An 18,290-nucleotide genomic window follows, 5' to 3' on the forward strand; every position below is an offset into this window, starting at 1 on the left:
AGGCATCCACTTTTGGTGTTTGAGTTAAAGGTCACCACTTGGGTCGGATAGGTCGTTGGGTGATATCGGGTTAGGGTTCTATGAGGTCTCGGATAAGATAAGAGATAACGATAATCATTCGGGAGCTCCAGCATCAAGTAAGAGCGCAGGTGTAACACCAGGCAGGTTCGAACGTCTTGAGAGATCTTTTCCCCGCCCGCCATATATTCTCTGTTCCAAACTTCATGATCTTCTAGAAGATGCATGACTGAGACTTTCTGCACCAGTCGTCCAACATGAAGTCTGCCGTGCCTCGAGCCCTTCGCAACGCTCGCCGTATCTTCCCAAGAGCTTCCTCCACCAGGAGCTCGAGCTTAAGCTCATTACCAAGACTTGGAAACAACCGTTTGAGTGGCACCACCACTTTGACATCACAACACCGTAACTTTTCTGCTACAACGGGGTTACGAGATATTGATGAGGACAAAGATCGAAAATGGTCAACTCCTCTTGCCAAGCAGCTGGCAGCTGCCATTGAGGTGAGCTCTCACTCATGTACCTATCTCATGCTCACACTCACAATATCATTAGTTGACTGGACCAATTCCCCTCGCCAGTTTTATGCGCATGTGTTTGACTTCTGATATCGGAGGTTATTACACTGGAGCCATTGAGAAAGACCGGGATCAGTTTGGCTTAAAGGGTGACTTTGTCACATCACCAGAAATCTCACAAGTATTTGGCGAGCTCATTGGTGTATGGTTCCTAACGGAATGGCTAGCTCAGGGACGCCAGAGTCAGGGCGTCGAGTTAATTGAAGTTGGGCCAGGACGTGGCACTCTCATGGATGATGTTCTTAGGGTATGTACAGCTATGTCTCCTGAATTGAGGTCATAGCTAACAACTGGTAGACAATACAAAGCTTCCCAGCCATTGCCAATAGCATAGACGCCATCTACATGGTTGAGGCCAGTCCCGAGCTGAGAATGGCTCAAAAGAACCTTCTCTGTGGCGAAGATGCTCCCATGACCGAGTCCAAGGTTGGCTATCACAGCGTATGCAAATACAACGCCCTGCCCATCGTGTGGACCGAGACCATCAAGTCAATTCCTATTGGTAAGTGACTTCCACTCCTCTACGCTGCTCAAACCTAACATTCAATAGCCCCCCAAAAAATGCCCTTCATCGTCGCCCACGAATTCTTCGACGCCCTTCCCATCCACGCTTTCGAACTCGTCTCCGTCCCTGCCTCCACATCAGAAGCTCCTTCCTCAACAGACAACTCCTCCCCCTCCAACAAGATCACCACCCCAACCCTCCAATGGCGCGAAATGCTCGTCTCCCCCACACCCCCCGGCTCAACCCACGAATCCCTCAAGACACCAGCCACCCAGTCCAGGGAGACCCCACCCCCCGACTTCCAACTCACCCGTGCGACCTCCTCCACCCGTCATTCCCTCTACCTCCCCGAATCCTCCCCCCGCTTCCGCGCTCTCAAATCCACCGTCGGCCCCGGCGCCCTCCTAGAAGTCTGCCCCGACGCCTCCCTCTACGCAAGCGACTTTGCAGCCCGGATAGGCGGCTCCCCCCAGCACCCAAAACCCAAACCCTCCGGCGCAGCTCTTATTCTTGATTACGGGCCTGGAGATGGAACCATCCCCACCAACTCCCTCCGTGGCATCCGCAAACATAGGCGTGTCTCCCCTTTTGCCGAGCCCGGACTTACTGATTTGTCAGTTGATGTCGATTTTGCGGGCATCGCGGAGTCGGCTACGAGAGCGAGTGAAGGGGTGGAGGTTCATGGACCTGTTGCTCAGGGGGTTTTCTTGGAGTTGATGGGGATTAGGGAACGGGCTGAGGTGCTGGCTAAGAGGGCGGGAAAAGAGGAGAAGGGGAGGGCGGTGGAGAAGGCTTGGAGGAGGTTGGTTGATAGGGGGCCCGGGGGGATGGGGAAGGTTTATCAGGCTTTGGCGATATTGCCGGAGAATGGGGGGAGAAGGAGGCCGGTTGGGTTTGGGGGGGAGGTGGTGCAGTGAGGGATTGGGGGGGGTGTAAGATGGGGGGTGTTGTGGGGGGAGGTGGTGTAAGAGTATACGAGAGGTTATTCAATGCGTATTTGACCGGTGTGAACAATGGAATCAAGACAGAAAAGTAGGAGCAGCTAACAACTGCGAAGTTGCTCCTTCTTTCTAAATGGCCAACCAGAGTGACCTGAAAAGCTGTCGAAGCTGCCATTGCTTCAAGTTTATAAGTTAGTTCGCTGGCAGGAAGGTGCAGAGGAGCAGTATATAAGGTGCGCATTATTTCATAACAATAAAAAGGCAACGCCTAGTGATAAACTACAAAATCCTCAAAGCCAAAGCAAGACAACGCCATCCGCCTATGCCAGACTATTACTATGGAACCCATCAAACTAGAAAAGACGTGACAGATCCGTAAGCAGTACTCCCTCCATTAGCCACTCCCTCAGTTGGCCACAAACCCCAACTTCCCAAACAAAGTATCCATCGCCACCCACTGCCTCCCACACTTATCCAGATACCTATCCACCACCCCCTTCACAGTCCCAAACCGAACCCTATTATGCTCCGCCATAACCATCACCCTCTCCCTCGTCTCCCCAGTCACCACCTCCCCCGTCTCACCCCCCGTCGCCCTGCTCGTAGCCTTCTCCTTGGCCTTGTCAACATCAAATAACGAAGCAAAGTACACGAGCTGGTTATACATATCCCTCTCCCCAAACTCCCATCTCATCCTCCCCATGCAGTCCCTCCCCAGCCCCTTCGGCCCAAGACACCGGTCCCCATAGACGGACATCTGTCTAGTTCGGTTGCCACAATCTGCATCCCCGCAGACAAGCCACCCCTCATAATACCGCGACGTCTGCTCCCTCACCTGCGCCTCCACCTGCGCAACAATAGAGAGTGTAGACAACGTAGACGAACAAGAAGGGCAGGCAAGCCCCTTCGGCGTAACCATCTCCACCGACCCCAACAAACCCTCAAACGCAGCCGTCCCCTTACACGCCCTACACCTCAACAAAAGCCGTTTACAATCCGCAAACCGAACCTGATCCGGAATCTGCGACTCCAGCGGGTGTATCTCCAGATCCTGTCCCCCCGCAGAACCACTCCCAGCGTTGGAGTTGTTGTTCGCAAACCTCCTCGGGTCCAACCCAAGATTCTCCGCCAACTGGCTTGTAGAAGTCCCGGTGATATTCGCGCAAAGACGCTCAACCGGAGGAAAGATCTGCTTCCCAATATACCACTCCACATCCGGACTCAGCTCCGACCCAGCCTTTAGCACGTCCTGGGGTGTGTATGCCCGCTTGGCAAAGTGCTCTGAGGATTGCTTCGCGTCGCCGGTAATGATGTACGACACCACATCCCCCTTCCGCATCGTCTTCCCCCTCGCCATCTCCCGCAGCGCGACCTGGATCTGGGGCATCGTATCCCCGTTCTGGCCGTACTCGGTAGGCGACTTGCCCAGCTGGGTGAGGATGATGTACTTTGGGATCTGAACCTTCCCCTCGCGCATCTTGGACGAGATTTCGCGGAGGTAATCATGGATTTTCTGCACCGAGTCCTCAATGTCATTGCCTGACAAGATCTCATCCAGAAGTTTCTTGGAGATCTCCCTCGACAGAGGACAGTACTCGCGGCGCTTCATGTCTAAACCCTTGATCTCCATCTTCTCGACATACTTCCCGTCCGTCTCCACCAGGTTGACAGCGGCGTACTTTTTCTTGGCTTGGAGGAGGATGCGCCGGAAGATGTTGTCAATGTCGATTTCGAGCTTCTTGTAGCTGCCGTTGACGGCCGCTTTGAACTCGCGGCCGACGCGGAGGGCGTCGGCGACGTTGTCGACGTTGGCGTTGATCATGACCGAGTCGGTGTCGCCGTAGATGACTTGGAGCTGCATGCTCTCGGCAAGGTCCTTGGTGCTGCGGAGAACCTCGCGGCCCTTGAAGGTGGTGAGGACGGCGAGGGGTCGGGCGTAGAAGCGGGATTTGGTGTATCCCAGACAGCCGTACATGGAGTTGGCTGTTAGCTTCAGGGCGAGCTGCTTGATGTCCCATGTTGCAAGCTGTTCGGGGGTGGCGGTCTTGTCCTTCATTAGGCTCTTGACTTGCCTACGACGGTCGACGAGGGTGGCGATGAGTCTGGGGAGAACACCGAGGTCCTGTTTCTCAGGGACCTGTGGCACGCCATCTTCCTCGGACTATGTTCATGTTAGTAAAGGCACCCAAAAGGGGGGCTGTTGTCCACTTACCAAAAACGTTCGATCAACAGTAGTGAAGCAGATGTTGTACTCCTGAATAATGGAGGGATACAGCGAGTTGAAGTCCATGACAAGAACAAACTTGTCATATAGACCCTTCTCGGGCTCGAAAACGAGACCACCCTTGTACTTGTCCTTCTTCTTACCAGCCTCGCCACCGTCTTCCTCATCCTCAGGCCGAGCACGACCCTTGAAAGGCTCCTTGTCTGGGCAGATATACTTGTTCCGATGGAACTCATGCAGCAGAATGTACTCGTTGCGCTCAGCACGGGTACCCGTCAGCGTCCTGGCCCAAGAATTACCAGCAAGGTTGGTAAGAACCTTGGTCAACGGCAAAATCTGAGTTCGGAGAGCCAAAGCAGCAACGTAGTACGTATCAATCTCAGCATGCGAGATGTAGTCCATAAGGCCGTCTTTCGTCACAGCCAAGCTCTTGAGCGCTGCTTCATTGTCGAGATCCCTGCGAGGAACGTCGGTAGGCAGGTACAGATTGCACATTTCCGTCAAGCTCCAGGACTGACACTTCATCATGACTGATTTGCCGGCGTCGTTGGCAAGATCGCAGAGCAGTCGTCCAGACATGATCTGGCGCTCGGCGAATACGTTGCCGCCAACCTTGCCCATCGATGCCGGCCATTGGCTTCTTCTCAGCCTTCCCAGACGAGACCACTGGTGAGTCTTCTTCTCGTGAAGGCGGCTAAGTAGAATGCTGTAGTCCACGCCCTCTAGTTGATGACCCATGATGACATCTGGATCCACCACATCCACCTGCGCTAGGAAAAAAGACAACATGGCTGACTCCTCCTTCACGAGCTTGACGAGCCCTCTCTTGCGCTCCTTGGCCATCGTTTCAAAGCCCAAGGGGAAAGCAGTACCCTGGGGCCGAACAACAGTAAATGTTCGACATGGCAGCTTGTCGGCAGGTGTGGTGTCACTAAGAGAGACATCCTCGTAGATTCTCGCGCTAATGGCAAGAATCTCTTGCTTGTTGGCCTTGGCGTTGAAGATGGTGCGCAGGGCAATGCTCATGAGAGTCAATGGAGGCGCTTCCACATTCTCGCTGTCCTTGAAGGGCGCGACCATGTTGGGATGATCCACCAAGACTTCCAAACGGCAGTGAGACGAGTTCTTCAACGCGCCGAAATCGGCATCTTCAATCTTCAACCAGCAAGGGCCCTTGATGTTCTTCCACAGGACAAATTGCTCAAACAGAGCTGTGTTGGTGCCAAAAACATGTGAAAAGGTCTCCCCGGTAGTGTTCATGTCGATGGGGGCCTTGGTGTAGGGGTAGAGAAGCTTGAGGTACTGACCCTCTTTCGGGACGTCGGGAAGTTCAAAGGCGTACTTTCGAGTGCAAGCCTTGATCTTGTACATGCCAACATTCTTCTTGGTCATGATGGCGTCGACCTCATTGTAGACATCCATCATTTCAACCTCTTGTCCAGTATCGACCTTGCCCTGAACACGGGTCTTGCGGGGCAAGAAATACAGCTTGCGCAAGATGTTGTCAATCTTGACAAAGCAACTGACATGGTGATTAGTCTTTTTGTTGAGTACCTTTCCAAAAAGACAGAGACTCCCGTTAACTTCTGTGTAGTCGGTCCAGAAAAGGTTGAGACTGCCATCTTCCTCGATAGCATCCTTGTAGTCGATCTTGCCTATCCCTCTGGCCTCGGCCTGCGAGTGTCCAACGACGTTTAATTTTTGGTTTAGGCCGTTCCAAGAGGAGGCGTCAATGGCAGGCTCGGCAGCCTTCATAGGGGACGATGTAACAGCGGCGCTGGGCCGAGGCTCCGCCTTGATAATCTTTTTGACCGGACGAGAAGCAGAGATGTTGACGCTAGCAGCAGTTACCGCGCCAGTATGAGCAACCTCCATCATATCTTCGTCCTCTTCCTCCTCTTCTATGACAGCCTTTGGTTGCACTCTTCGTTGCGCAACCTTTGCAGCAGGGGAAGATGGCAACGGAGGATCGCTCATCATGACATCCGGAGCTGCTGCTGGCTCGTCCTCGGCAGGAGGCAAGAAGTTGTCCTCACCCATATCATAGTCGGGGGATGGTGAAGAAAGCCTGTCATCGATCACCTTCTTCTTCTTGGGGGCCGGTTGACGGGCTTCTCGTGCTGGAGAAAGGGCGCGGGTCGTTCTCCTTTCGGCTGAGCGGTCTCTCTTCTTGGATGATCTCACGACGGGGGCTGGAACATTGGCGTCAACCTCTCCGAGGAGGTCGGCAAGGAATTTGTCGTCATCTTCTGTCTTAACGACCTTGGGTTTGGACTGTGTCTTGGTGGCGCCTTTGGTGAAGTATTCGGTAATATTTCGATCATTGGCGTCCCGTTTCGCCTTTTCCTCGTCTCGCTGTTTCTTGGCTGAAGTTGTAGCTAGATTAGCCAACGGTCTTTAATGAGTCCAAATCCAGAAGAAGATAGAACATACATTTACGCTCCTTTCGTTCTTCAACTCCATCCTCGCTTTCCGAGTCATAGGCAGTTGGTATGCGATCCCACTCCTCTCGGCCATCATCCGCATAGCCCTCCCCGTTGTCGTCAACAACGAAATCGTCCTCGTTAAGACGCTGGCGCACAATCTTCTTGTATTGGTTCTCGTCGACCTCCTCATACAGATCTTCCACCTCTTCGACCTCGTATGTGTCGAACTTCTTTTTGCCGGACTCTCGAAGGGCGCGCAGTTCGGCGAACTTGTCCCGCTTGCTCCCTGCTCTCGACATGGCTGGTAGGTTGAGTTGTTTTCCGAACTACAGGAAAATGGATAGAGATCGGGGACTCTGTTGGTTGTCCTAGACAGGAAGCGGCGGTGGGCGATGCTGGATGCTGTCAGGAGGGTGGGCTTCAACTTTTGTCCATTAATTGGCCGCTGGTGTTAAAGTGGGTTGGACGCGCCTTTTCGTGTGTCGCGTCTCCAGGCGCGTACCCCTGTTTGATTGGTGACAGGGGTCACTCGGCAACAAGGCTGGGATCAAACCGCCAAATTCAACGTCACTTACACCAAAGACAGCAACATATGTGTGCCGTGTTCAACCACAACTTGCTATACTTACGTGAGGTTTTTCAGGATGGTATATTCATGTAGCTTGTAGTTTCCTGAGTAACTTGAAGCCTCAATAACCAGAATATCATGACATGGGTCCATGGTGATGGGACAATACCTTCAAGCTCACGGTAGTTATATGTAGAGCTCTAGTGCACAAGCCTATCAGGTACTGTGTTCTGTTTTCTCTCTTTCAAAAGAGATTCATAACTCTCTTTAAGCTTCTTTCACTTCCAAAAACCACAAGCATCCTGCTGTTCGAACTTCGAACTCTTGCACGACATTGATTATGGGGTGCAAGCCAGTGCCGATCTATGGCCCCACCCGCACCCGTCTAGCTGGCCTTGGCAATCCCGCCCGCCAAAGATTGACGCAAGTGGGCTGGACGGATAAAAAAAATATGGACAGCTTCAGCACTCGAGGACCCCGATAAGCCAGCACAGCTCAACCATCAGCCAACCGCCAACCTCGAGGGACCTTTGATCGATTGATCGAGAACTCTTGTCAAACTACCGGCCGAAACAAACTGTCACGAAAACCTATACGGCACAGGAACTCCAAGGATCGCTTTGCGCCAGAGTGTTAAGGAGCCAACGGGAGAGGACTTGGACAGAGTTATCAAACAAAGTAAAGTGCTGCGCATTGCGCACCAGATACCGCAGCCATGTTCGTCTGTCGGTCATGCATCATCAACATGGGCAGGATGCGCCCCCCAATACTGCTCGAATCAAGGCTCCTGCGCCCTCTGCAACTAGCCATCCGCAACCCCAGTTCTGCCCGCCGCAAATATTCAACACACAAGTCCCTCGCGGAAGCGTATGGCGTCAATCGAAGAGACCTGGAAAAAGGGTTGGAGCAGGTCAAGGGCTGGATAGGGGTGGATGTGCCAGCAGAGATGGTTCTTGACCAGAACGAGATCCGAGCAGCGTTAGGAGAGGACGGCAGGCGGAACGGGCCCTACGTGCGAGAAAAAGAAAAGCAGGCTCTCCGGCGACCGAAGAAGCTCAAAATGCGGGAGGCCATGAGGTCCAATGCCGAGTGGGAAACGAGTTCCGAACCGCCTCAGTCCAGCGTTCTTACGACCGAGGATATTGAGGAGGCGTTGAAGCAGGCGCAAGAATCAGAGGAACCAAAAGTTGCCAGTACGCCCGAGGAATCATTCCGAAATTCGTACCCAAGCAACAAGGAGCTCACGGATACTGGATCGGAAGAATTGCCCAGTCAACAATTGCTCAAGGTTAAAAAGGTCGTCAAGAAGCATCTCCAGTACCTCAAAGACCCCCTTCACATCGGCAACCACGTTAAGAAAGCACTCGCTGCCAGCAACTGGGACGAGGCCCTCATGATGACGCGTATGGCCTCGGTGGATACCAAGGTTGAGGTGTCCTGGAACCACCTGATCGACTATCAACTGGACAAGGGGCGCCTCCAGGCTGCCATCAAGACTTTCAATGAAATGAAAAAGCGAGGACAAAGGCCAAACGCAAGAACATACACTGTTCTTTTCAGAGGCTGTGCTGCCTCGGCGCATCCCAAGACAGCAGTGGCCGAAGCCACAAAAATCTACCGCTCCATGCTCAGCAAACACCAAGTCGGAGGCATGACACTCGAGCCGACAACCATTCACATGAATGCGGTCCTTGACGTCTGCGGGCGAGCAAACGATCTCGACAGTATGTTTCAAATTCTTGAAACCGCCAATAACGGTTTGAGAAGCCCCGACTCGATCACGTTTACCATCGTGTTGAACGCCCTGAGATTCGAGGTCAAATCACACACATACAAGTTTTCCGAGTTTTCGGATGCCCAGATCAGACGAAATGTGGAGCAGTCCATCCAGAAAGCGAGAGTAGTCTGGGAGGACGTGGTGGCGAGATGGAGAAGCGGCAGGCTCATCATGGATGAGCAGCTGGTGTTGGCCATGAGCCAAGTTTTGTTGCCGGGTGACAAGAAGGAGAAGGGGAGCATTTTTGATCTCTTGAAACAGACCATGTTGCTCCCGGTGCCAGATTCCATCAGCAGGAAGCTTCGTCGGGCAACACAGGCGCGAGAGCAAAGGGCGGCAGAGCAAGCAGCACGGGAACAAGAGGAGGAGGGTTTGGAGGAAGAAGAGGTTGACGAAGTTGGAAAGGCCCCTCCCCCGCCCGCCTTGAGAGCAGGTCTTGCCAGGACAGGACCGGCTGCCACGATTCAATACGCCAACCCGGGACGACAAACGTTGACATTGGTCATGGAGGTGCTTTCTGATCTGAAGCAGACAGCGATTGCGCCAAAGTACTGGGAGTATATGACTCAGACGCTCGAGATCGAGCCCGATCACATCAACTACAACACATACCTCAAGTGCTTGCGAGTTGGTCATGCATCAGGTGAGGTGGCCAAAATCATTGCCTCTTACCCTCCGAGTATGCTCAACCGAGTGACTTTCCGTCTCGGTATGAACTCGTGCGTCAACGACCGGAACAACACCAACGTCTTTGACAACGGAACGAAAATCATCGACATCATGCTCAAGGAGCTGAAGAAGCCCGATCTTTTGACCATGCGTCTGTACCTGCACTTGGCGCGTATCGCCAAGACCAAGTTCCGAAAGCAGGATAATGAGACCAGATATCAGTACGGAGAGCAGATTAGCAACACCATCCTCCGGCTTTTCCCAGTGTTGAACACACACGCGAGGACCCTGGCCTGGTCGGAGGAGCCGACAAAGTCTCCGCTGGAAGCGCTCGAGGCCAACAAGGAAGAGGTAAAGGAGGCGATGGCTACTGCCCGGCATATGATCTCGGCCATTGATGTGGCTTGTCATGAGAGGCTTGTGAGACCGGCGGTGGCGAAGCAGCTTATGGGGAAGAGGAGGAGTCTCAGTATTATGATTGAAGGGTTTTTGGAGAGGTTATATCCAGAGAGGCGAGCAGGGCGGCAGAACCCAAGCCCAGATCTGAAGGACGAAGACTGGGTAAAGAATGCGAGTACTGATGAGATCACGGAGGATGTAAAGGAGAATTGGAGGTGGGAATAAGTAAGGGGTTGTGAGAGGCTCGTGGTGTCTCTGTGTATAGTTAGTGAACATACGGATGTACGATGTTGGCGTATAAGACTATTTGCTGCAAGTATCTCGATGGACTAATCTAACCAACCGAGATGTCTTTGAACCAAGAATTGCAGTTTGGTGCTCTGAAGCATGTTAACCTCAAACAGTCTACGACTTGAAGGTTTGTTAGCTCGGGCGCTCGGACCGGTACCTTTAAATAACCATATCTTTTGGCTTATAATAACTACAACGAAGTGGGAAAATTGATAAAAATAGATCAATAAAGGCCGTCGAGTTTGGCAATACCCTTTTTTCCGCGTAATAATTGGTGGTTGTAGAGGAAAGTTGTGAAGTTGTTAGCAGACGGCCCCACTTTAACGAACTTTCGGGGATTGGAGTGTATAGTGAAGACTTGGGGTTGACATTAGCACGTGCACGAGAAGGCGGGCCAACTTGGCACGTGCGCAAGTGAAGGCCAGCTCCACCGATACGCTCGGGCCCTGCGCCCGGTTGAACGCGCTCCAAAGCGCGATGCAGTGGGTGCAACTTGGAGCTGGCATACGAAATCACCCAGCAACTTCGAGATGGCTCCCACCAAGGATACTGTCAAAGTCGCAAGCGACTTTGAAAAAATCATTCAGGACGGTAAGAGTATTTGCGTAAAAGGCTCTGATGACGAGTTCTAACCATCCCTCTTGTTGGCCACAGGTCGCGCCAGAAAGAAGAACGAGGCGCTCGCTGCCAAAATCTTTAGTACAGGTCGTCGCTCGAGCACTTCCGGTTCGAATGGCAGTGCTCCCAAGGTCGCCGCACCTGGCGGGACTCTCGCCAGCCGTGCTGGTGTGAAGAAGGTTCGATCTCTTCGTTTATTTCACAACTGCGGCTCCTATTCTGACCATATTAGCAACCTCCCAAGGGCCCCCGGCATAGTACCGGCAACATCAACGGTGAATGGACTCACGATCTCCACACCCAACCTCCGAAAGGCCCCAAGGCCATGAACGGCAATACCTCCTCTCTCGCCACCCGCATCACGAACCCCAATGCGCCCCCATCACACGCACCCACCGGCCCCCGTGTGAAACGTCGCGCCGCGCAGATAGCGAATGGCTTGGAAAGATCGGGATTTCAGGTCCAGCCGCCCTCAGGTCCCAAGCAAAAGCAGAAGCAGATTCCCGCTGGTCCCTCTGCCAACAACAACGCATTCAACAAAGGCCTCAGCATCCGTGGTCTTGCTGGGCCCTATGTCGTTATGGCCCAAAACTTCGCCCCAGGCACTACCGCGGCCGATATCGAGTCTGCCATGACCCCTGTTGGTGGAATTATTACATCGTGCCGGATTCTCAAACAGAGCCCGATCGTCATCGCCGAAATCATCTTCGAAAGCAAGGAGGGTGCCGACAATGCTATTGCCATGTTCGACAAACAAACAGCCGATGGGAGGGTTCTGAGCGTTTACCACAAAGTGCCGAATGTTCCCGCCCCTCACACCAGCAGTCAGAATAACCGAAACAACGGTTACGATGAGGACGATAGCGTTGTCGACGGCAGGTGGGGGTTTGAAGAGCCCATGCAGGTTGACTCTAATGGATCATCCTCTGGTGGCAACGGCAAGCCACCTCCTACTGGACCGAGCCTGTACTCTGATAGCTTGGTTAGTAAGGCCAACACCAACCGATGGGGCAGGGGTTTCAGAAGATGAATAAACCGGAGAGAAGGAAAAGCAAAAACGCGAGGATCTGTATCATATGTTTAGCCGACCTCCCCCGACATCACATTGCACGCCATCTTTTTCTCCAATTATTGCTACGAGCGACGAGTTGGAGGTTGATGTTTTCTTGGCCAGCCTACTCAGGGGCGGACAAGGCTGGCATCATGAGGGGCAGAGGATGGGTTGGGAGGGAGTTTTGGCATTATAAGACCTACGATGGGACAAATAGTCGCAAAGAGTGTCCCTGCAAAGCATGCAACGAAGCAGATCAAGCGCGAGGATTTAATCATGGCTATGCAACAGTCACAAAGGATATGGGGGTATAATATGGGAGGAGGGCATTGGGACAAGGAGGAAAAAGAAGGGGACTGGCATGGCGTTGGAGGGCGTTTTTCTGCTTTTTCTTTCTGCTGATAAGCCCTCTGCCCCCGACATGGATAGCTTTTATTCCTTTGAGCTTGCCTCGATCAATGATAGCAAATGTAGATAATCAGTGTGAAGCGGTTGTGGGTTGATGATTTGGGTGGACAATTCAATATATTACAGCTGTTCTTCAAGCTTCATTATTTACATAGTTACCTTCATTTATGACGACTAACTACCATCTTTACAACCCATCCAGCCGAAAGGCATACCGTTGCTGTTGGCTATCAATACTTGGCATCTGTCCATAACGTACCTCATATCCAAATATCTTGTCGAATTTACAGGCATATAATTGTCTACTCACGATGACTCAGTATTAACTTGGCCACCATGCTAACTTTGGCATTCTTCTCTTTTTTGCTGTCGGAACTCCCTCTTTCCACCTGTATAGTTACGGCTGTCTGTCTTTAGGTGCATGATAGAGATACTCATAGGGAGACTTACCACCCAGATTTAAAAACAAGACTGCCACTCATGTGATATGCCTGTGAGGTCACAACAGCTGCCTCATATGTGTAAGCCTTCCTCCATTTCCCAACCACGATATTTTGACTGGATGCTGGGTGGGGATGGTGGTGATGGTGGTGGTGGAGTATTGATGAGGAAATTTTGGGGTGGTTGTCTTTGATTTAGTTACTTTAGGACAAGCAGAGAGGACTGGGTCTTTTGGGGGGTTTTGTTCGGGTTGGTTGGGGGAGCGGTTGGGGGTGGCTGTTTTTATTCATTCAGAACAGCTGTCACATTTTCATGTAATACCTAACTTCAACCTGCTGTCTTGGTAAGTATTTTACACCGAGATATACACATCTTCTCTGCAAATATTTTCCTACATCCTCAAAGTTATATACACACATTCTCTCCTACACAAAAGATATATCAAAAGCAACAGCAAACAAAGCAACTCGGACATATAAATCTAGATTCGATTTCAAAAGATACAAAAAGCTATCAGCATCCCACAATGTACATGACAAGATAGGCATGTAGCTCACCTCATAAACTCACTTCCCACCTTACCTCACTCTCACCCCCTTTATCCCCCCCCAACCCTTCACTAATTCACCACGTACCCCCGACATCTTTCATCCTACATTCCACCCAACCCCTATAGACTTATCACCACGCAAAACATCACATCATTTCATCAAAAAAAAGTAATTTCGCAAGAAGAAAAAAAACGTTGGCTAATTACACAAGACAAGAAAACCCATCCCTCCCACGACCACAACCTCCCAGACATCATAGAGCCACCACACTCAAGTAAAGAAACCATTTCAAGAGCAACCTCCCAACCACAAAACATCCCCAAGCTACCTCAATACCCACAACCCCCCTTCTCCTCACATCAACAACCAGCACCAACACAAATCTTCAGCAGACAAAAAAAGCGCAAGCAAGTCAATTTCAAAGCGGGTAGAATGTGCTGTGCTCTCTGTGTGTGTGACTGTGACTGTGAACATAATGGTATAAAAGGACAGGGAAGTACAAAAAGTGTAAAAAAAAGCAAAAGAAACAGAAAAGCCAAAGTGCGTTTCATGCCTGCTGCCTGCTTCTCTTTCTTTCTCTTGCCCCCGCCCCCTTCCTTCCCTGCCGCTGTCCCTGCTTGAAATTCCTTCTGCTTTATCCATTCCCTCCCTCTTCGCTTCCTTCCTCGCTTGCTCCTCGTAATTCATTCCCATGTTTCTCCCTGGTTGTAATCGTTGATGGCTGGGTCGCCGCAGCGTTTCGTAGTCAACAACAGAGTGTAGTTCTGTATACCTCACGCTGTCCATGTGGGCGTACAAGGTCTTCTGAATGCAATAAGGGAGGGGGGCGAATAAGACGCCATGATATCCGGCGCTTGCTGTCAATATCGGCTTTTGCAACTCCGGTCGATCGGCCATGCATCCTGCCTTTGGCTAATTTGTAACAATCTTTCAACATTGCGCTCCAGAAACAATGTTTGGCTGTTGAGAGATCAGACCCACGACATGCGTCCAAAGGAGCCGCATGTCAAAACCATCCGCTGCATGTAGCAAACTCCAACGCCCCCCTGCCCAGCATAGGTCCATGGCTGCGCCCATCTATCCAACATGTGGCTTGGCTGGTTGGTGAAATCAGTGCCAGGGGCTCTGGTTATTCCCCATGAACCCTTCCTCGAGTGTTCGCTCCTCCAGGTTGCGGATGAAGTTGCGTCCTGGCTGCTGGGCGCGACTGCCTCTTCTGCCTGTCCTGGTCGATGGCCCGCCCTGGTCCATGCCCACCAAGCCATCAGGAGGTGGTGGATAATAGGCAGGACTTGGCTGTAATCGAATCGGCTGGCTTGGGTCGAGGTGGCTGGCCACCCTTTGAATGGCAGCGGGAATACCGCTTTGTTGCTGCTCCATGGTCGAGGCACGCGGTCTGGGTTGTTGTTGCTGACGGTTTTGCTGCGAATACATATTGGCCTGTGGAATACCGCCGGCAGCATAGTTTGCTGGCGGCATTTGGGCAGGCGGTTGTTGTACGCCCATCTGGCCGTACCCGCTCGGTTGGCTGGCATATGCAGGTGGCGCGCCGGTATGTGACCCGCTAGGAGAATACATGGTGTTGTTGGAGTACAAAGGTGGTTGCTGTGGATGCACTGGTTGTTGATACTGCGGTGCACCCATAGACCCGTATGCTCCCTGCGCCGCCGAGCTGGCCTGAGCCTGAGCCTGCGCTTGCTGTGCCCTCTGCTTGCTCAAAGCTTCGGCCTGAATCTGCTGCGTCGTGCCTGGCGCAGGCGATCTGTTCAGAGCGCTGGACTTGAGGTTCATTGGCGGCACAAACTGGCCGGTATACTTTTGTTGGGTGATGAAAGGGTGCAGTTTCGCTTGCTGTGGCGACCATCTCTCCAGTGGGTTGATCGTCAAGAGGCCCCTGACAAAGTCGATGAACGCGATGCGGTTATTCATCTCTGCAAAATCCAAGTCAGCTTTTTCCCCCCTCGCCTGCGTATAGGCTCCAACATACCTCTATCAATCTCCGACTGCTTCATGTTCTTCCGGGGCATTGGATACGACTTGATGATCTCAGGCAGCGTGTTCGCCTGGAAATACTTCTTGCTGGGCTGCTCCTTGGTGTTGTGCTCCCGGGAATACTGCTCCATGCTCTTCAAGTGATATGTCCGCCTGCCAAAATCATCCTGTCTCTTCTCGAAGAAATCACCAGCTTGTTTGCCCACCTCGATCATCCAGTTTGGTGGATTTCCAAGCATCTCAACGATCCGCGAAACCTGGTTGTACTCGGAGGATCCTGGGAACAAGGGTAGACCCAGGAACAGCTCGACCACGATGCACCCCAACGACCACATATCAATTGCTGACGAATATGGTAAGCCTAGTAGAACTTCGGGTGATCGGTAGAAACGCGACTGGATGTACGTGTACACAGTCTGACGCTCGTCGCAGGCGGAGCCAAAGTCAATAATCTTGATAATCGGGCTCTCGAGGTTTTTCAGCAGGATGTTTTCGGGTTTGAGATCGCAATGAATCAGCCGCGCCTTGTTGAGCAGCGTGAGCCCGTTAAGCAGCTGCTGGGCAAAGACTCGGACCAGCGTCGTGCTCAACCCACGGAACTGGTTCTGTTTAATGAGCTCGTACAAATTGACGCTCAACAGCTCGAAGACCAAGCACAGATGCTGCCTGTGAATGAATGTATCCTTGAGCCGGAGCAGATGATGATCGTCGTTCTTGTCGAGCTTGGTGTTGAGCTGCCAGCCGCGATTAGAACACAAGATCAGCTCTGTGAGGGAGATAGACCTACCAAGTCAAGCACAGACACCTCCATCATACTTTGGTTGAAGTAGGCGGTCCGGTTCTTGATCACCTTGACAGCCACGACCTCTTGGGTCTTGAGGTTTTGGCACTTGACAACCTGGCCGAAAGTACCTTGGCCAAGAACATCCAAAATCAAGTAACGGTTCCTGACCCTCGCAGTTAGCTTTCGCTTCAACCTCTATCGCAATCAAGACTCCAACATACTTGTGCCCGGCTTCCTCAGAGCCCAGGATATCGTTGACATAGAGGATATAGTCACTATCCTCGTTATCAAACCCATCGTTCTTCACACCCTTGCTCGGTTTCGTCAGGACACGACGGGGATTCCGTGCCGAAGAGTACTTGAAACTGGGATTGCAAATCTGGTACGTGGCTGGAAGGTGCGCCGTGAGAGCTTGGAGAGGCTGTTGAGAAGTGTCAGTACATACGTCACCGGCATGGGTTCAAAATCTCGGCAATCTGGACGTACACTGATGAAGCCTCCCTCAGGGTTGGCTCTCCGGAACGGCGGCTGCGCGCTGATCTTGGGCTTCAGGTCAGATGGCCCTCGGATCTTCCTAAACTCGGGCACCGGGCCCTTGTCGTGCAATTGCATGGCTTGTTGGGGGGCACGCTTGGGAGACTTGGGATCCATGTAAGAACCGTCCATGGCCGAGATGTTATTCGACGGCGAGTAGTTGTCTGGAATGGAGGAGTAGGGGTTTAAAGGAGGTAGCTGGGAGGCGGTTTGGCGACTACTGTTATAGTACGGGTTCTGCGGGGCATAGTCCGACGACCGGGTCGGCGACTGTCGTTGCTGGGGCTGCGCATACTGGCTACCTCCAGTTGACTTGTACGGTGATGTAGGAGACAAGACTTCCATGGGTGAGTATCGTTGCGCAGCGGTCGAGGGCTCTTGCTGCAAGTTCGCGGCTCGTCCACCAGAGAGGTGGTGGGAATGATGGGGGCGCAGGGGATACTTGACGCTGGAATTGACGCCGGAGTAGCCATCATGGGCATCCTGCATGGCGACGTCTCCGTTGCCGTCGCGAATCTGGGGACTGGTCATGGGCGAAGACGATGAAGATGCTTGCTGCACCTGCTGCTGCTGCTGTTGTTGTTGTTGCGGGTTTAAGCCGCCTTGGTACTGGTCATACTTGAAGCCGGCTGGAGGTTGCGCCGCAGGCTGTCCATTGCTGGAGTACTCTCTGGGCGACATCTGGCTGGAGCCGTTGTATCGTCGTGAACCACCAGCGCTGGTCGGCTCGGTGTATGACTGCCACTGCTCCATGGCTGCGGGCACCTCGAGATGCTTCGCTCGGAGTGGGTTGCGTCGTCGTTTGCGATGCGATGTTGGAGTTGCTTGTGTCGCAGAGGGTTTGGAGCCTTTGGGCTCGAAAGTGGGAGGGGGGACCCGCTCAGCGACGGCGGAGGCGGGTCACTATCGAGCCAAGCAACCGAGCAAGGTCTCAGGGATGGAGCCGTTTCTCAGCACGACCTGAGCTTGGAGCCTAGGTCACAGCAGGACAGGGGCGCTTGGGATCTTCTCTTGTTTTGCGCGAGCTAGGAGAAGCGGGAGAGAGAGCAGAACAAAAAAACGATGGACGTGAAATACCTAGGACAGACGGATCAGGATCTCATTGTGCCAGAGGTAGGAGGTACCTGTTGTGGGGGGTTGAAAGAGCTGAGTTTGGCGGGAGTGGGAAAGTTTGGGAGCGCAACACCACGCACTGCACCTACGGCACCGTGGGGACCACACGATTTGGCCGTGTCACGTCAGCGCCAACGTGAAAGCAATTTGCAAAGTAATCGCTTGGTAGCCAGCTTCGGGCTGCCTGTTGGCAATTCCTTTTCCGACGGAATTGGCTCTTTACTCGTTTTCCTGTCTACAAAATGACATTTCCCCTGTCGTTGCGAGAAAACTCTTTATCTTGTTCTCTATCTTGTCGTTTCAGGTCTGCCTGTGGCAGCTGGAGGTCTTTGGCACACACATGCCACACACGACACAACAAGATGTGGCCCAAGCTTGATACCATCGAATACGCGCTGGAGGGGC

The 18,290-nt window shown here is 52.6% G+C and overlaps 5 protein-coding genes across 5 annotated transcripts; 3 read left to right on the plus strand and 2 right to left on the minus strand.

The window, feature by feature from the left end:
• The first annotated feature begins 7 nt into the window (after nucleotides 1–7).
• On the plus strand, nucleotides 8–2,193 carry QC761_710940 (uncharacterized protein). The gene is made up of 4 exons (XM_062882644.1): nucleotides 8–518; nucleotides 571–840; nucleotides 891–1,095; nucleotides 1,144–2,193. Exons 1-4 carry the CDS (start codon nucleotides 276–278, stop codon nucleotides 2,013–2,015), a joined length of 1,590 nt encoding a protein of 529 aa, XP_062728708.1. The 5' UTR covers nucleotides 8–275; the 3' UTR covers nucleotides 2,016–2,193.
• POL1 (DNA-directed DNA polymerase alpha catalytic subunit pol1) lies at nucleotides 2,178–7,130 on the minus strand. The gene is made up of 3 exons (XM_062882645.1): nucleotides 6,697–7,130; nucleotides 4,252–6,629; nucleotides 2,178–4,200 (listed from the first exon to the last, which is right to left on the minus strand). The coding sequence occupies exons 1-3, from the start codon at nucleotides 6,986–6,988 to the stop codon at nucleotides 2,446–2,448; spliced, it is 4,425 nt and encodes a 1,474-aa protein (XP_062728709.1). The 5' UTR covers nucleotides 6,989–7,130; the 3' UTR covers nucleotides 2,178–2,445.
• An 842-nt stretch (nucleotides 7,131–7,972) lies between these two features.
• On the plus strand, nucleotides 7,973–10,327 carry QC761_710960 (uncharacterized protein; the record flags this gene model as incomplete). The annotated part of the gene is made up of 1 exon (XM_062882646.1): nucleotides 7,973–10,327. One exon carries the CDS (start codon nucleotides 7,973–7,975, stop codon nucleotides 10,325–10,327), a length of 2,355 nt encoding a protein of 784 aa, XP_062728710.1.
• Nucleotides 10,328–10,856: 529 nt separating this feature from the next.
• QC761_710970 (uncharacterized protein) lies at nucleotides 10,857–12,476 on the plus strand. Its single transcript, XM_062882647.1, has 3 exons — nucleotides 10,857–10,984; nucleotides 11,048–11,190; nucleotides 11,244–12,476. Exons 1-3 carry the CDS (start codon nucleotides 10,924–10,926, stop codon nucleotides 12,039–12,041), a joined length of 1,002 nt encoding a protein of 333 aa, XP_062728711.1. The 5' UTR covers nucleotides 10,857–10,923; the 3' UTR covers nucleotides 12,042–12,476.
• An 814-nt stretch (nucleotides 12,477–13,290) lies between these two features.
• YAK1 (dual specificity protein kinase yak1) lies at nucleotides 13,291–18,110 on the minus strand. The gene is made up of 6 exons (XM_062882648.1): nucleotides 16,725–18,110; nucleotides 16,460–16,659; nucleotides 16,242–16,401; nucleotides 15,450–16,188; nucleotides 13,469–15,393; nucleotides 13,291–13,403 (listed from the first exon to the last, which is right to left on the minus strand). The coding sequence occupies exons 1-5, from the start codon at nucleotides 17,523–17,525 to the stop codon at nucleotides 14,573–14,575; spliced, it is 2,721 nt and encodes a 906-aa protein (XP_062728712.1). The 5' UTR covers nucleotides 17,526–18,110; the 3' UTR covers nucleotides 13,291–13,403; nucleotides 13,469–14,572.
• Between the last annotated feature and the right edge of the window lie 180 nt (nucleotides 18,111–18,290).

Source organism: Podospora bellae-mahoneyi, chromosome 7, assembly GCF_035222275.1.
Source record: "Podospora bellae-mahoneyi strain CBS 112042 chromosome 7, whole genome shotgun sequence".
Taxonomy (NCBI): Eukaryota; Fungi; Ascomycota; class Sordariomycetes; order Sordariales; family Podosporaceae; genus Podospora; species Podospora bellae-mahoneyi.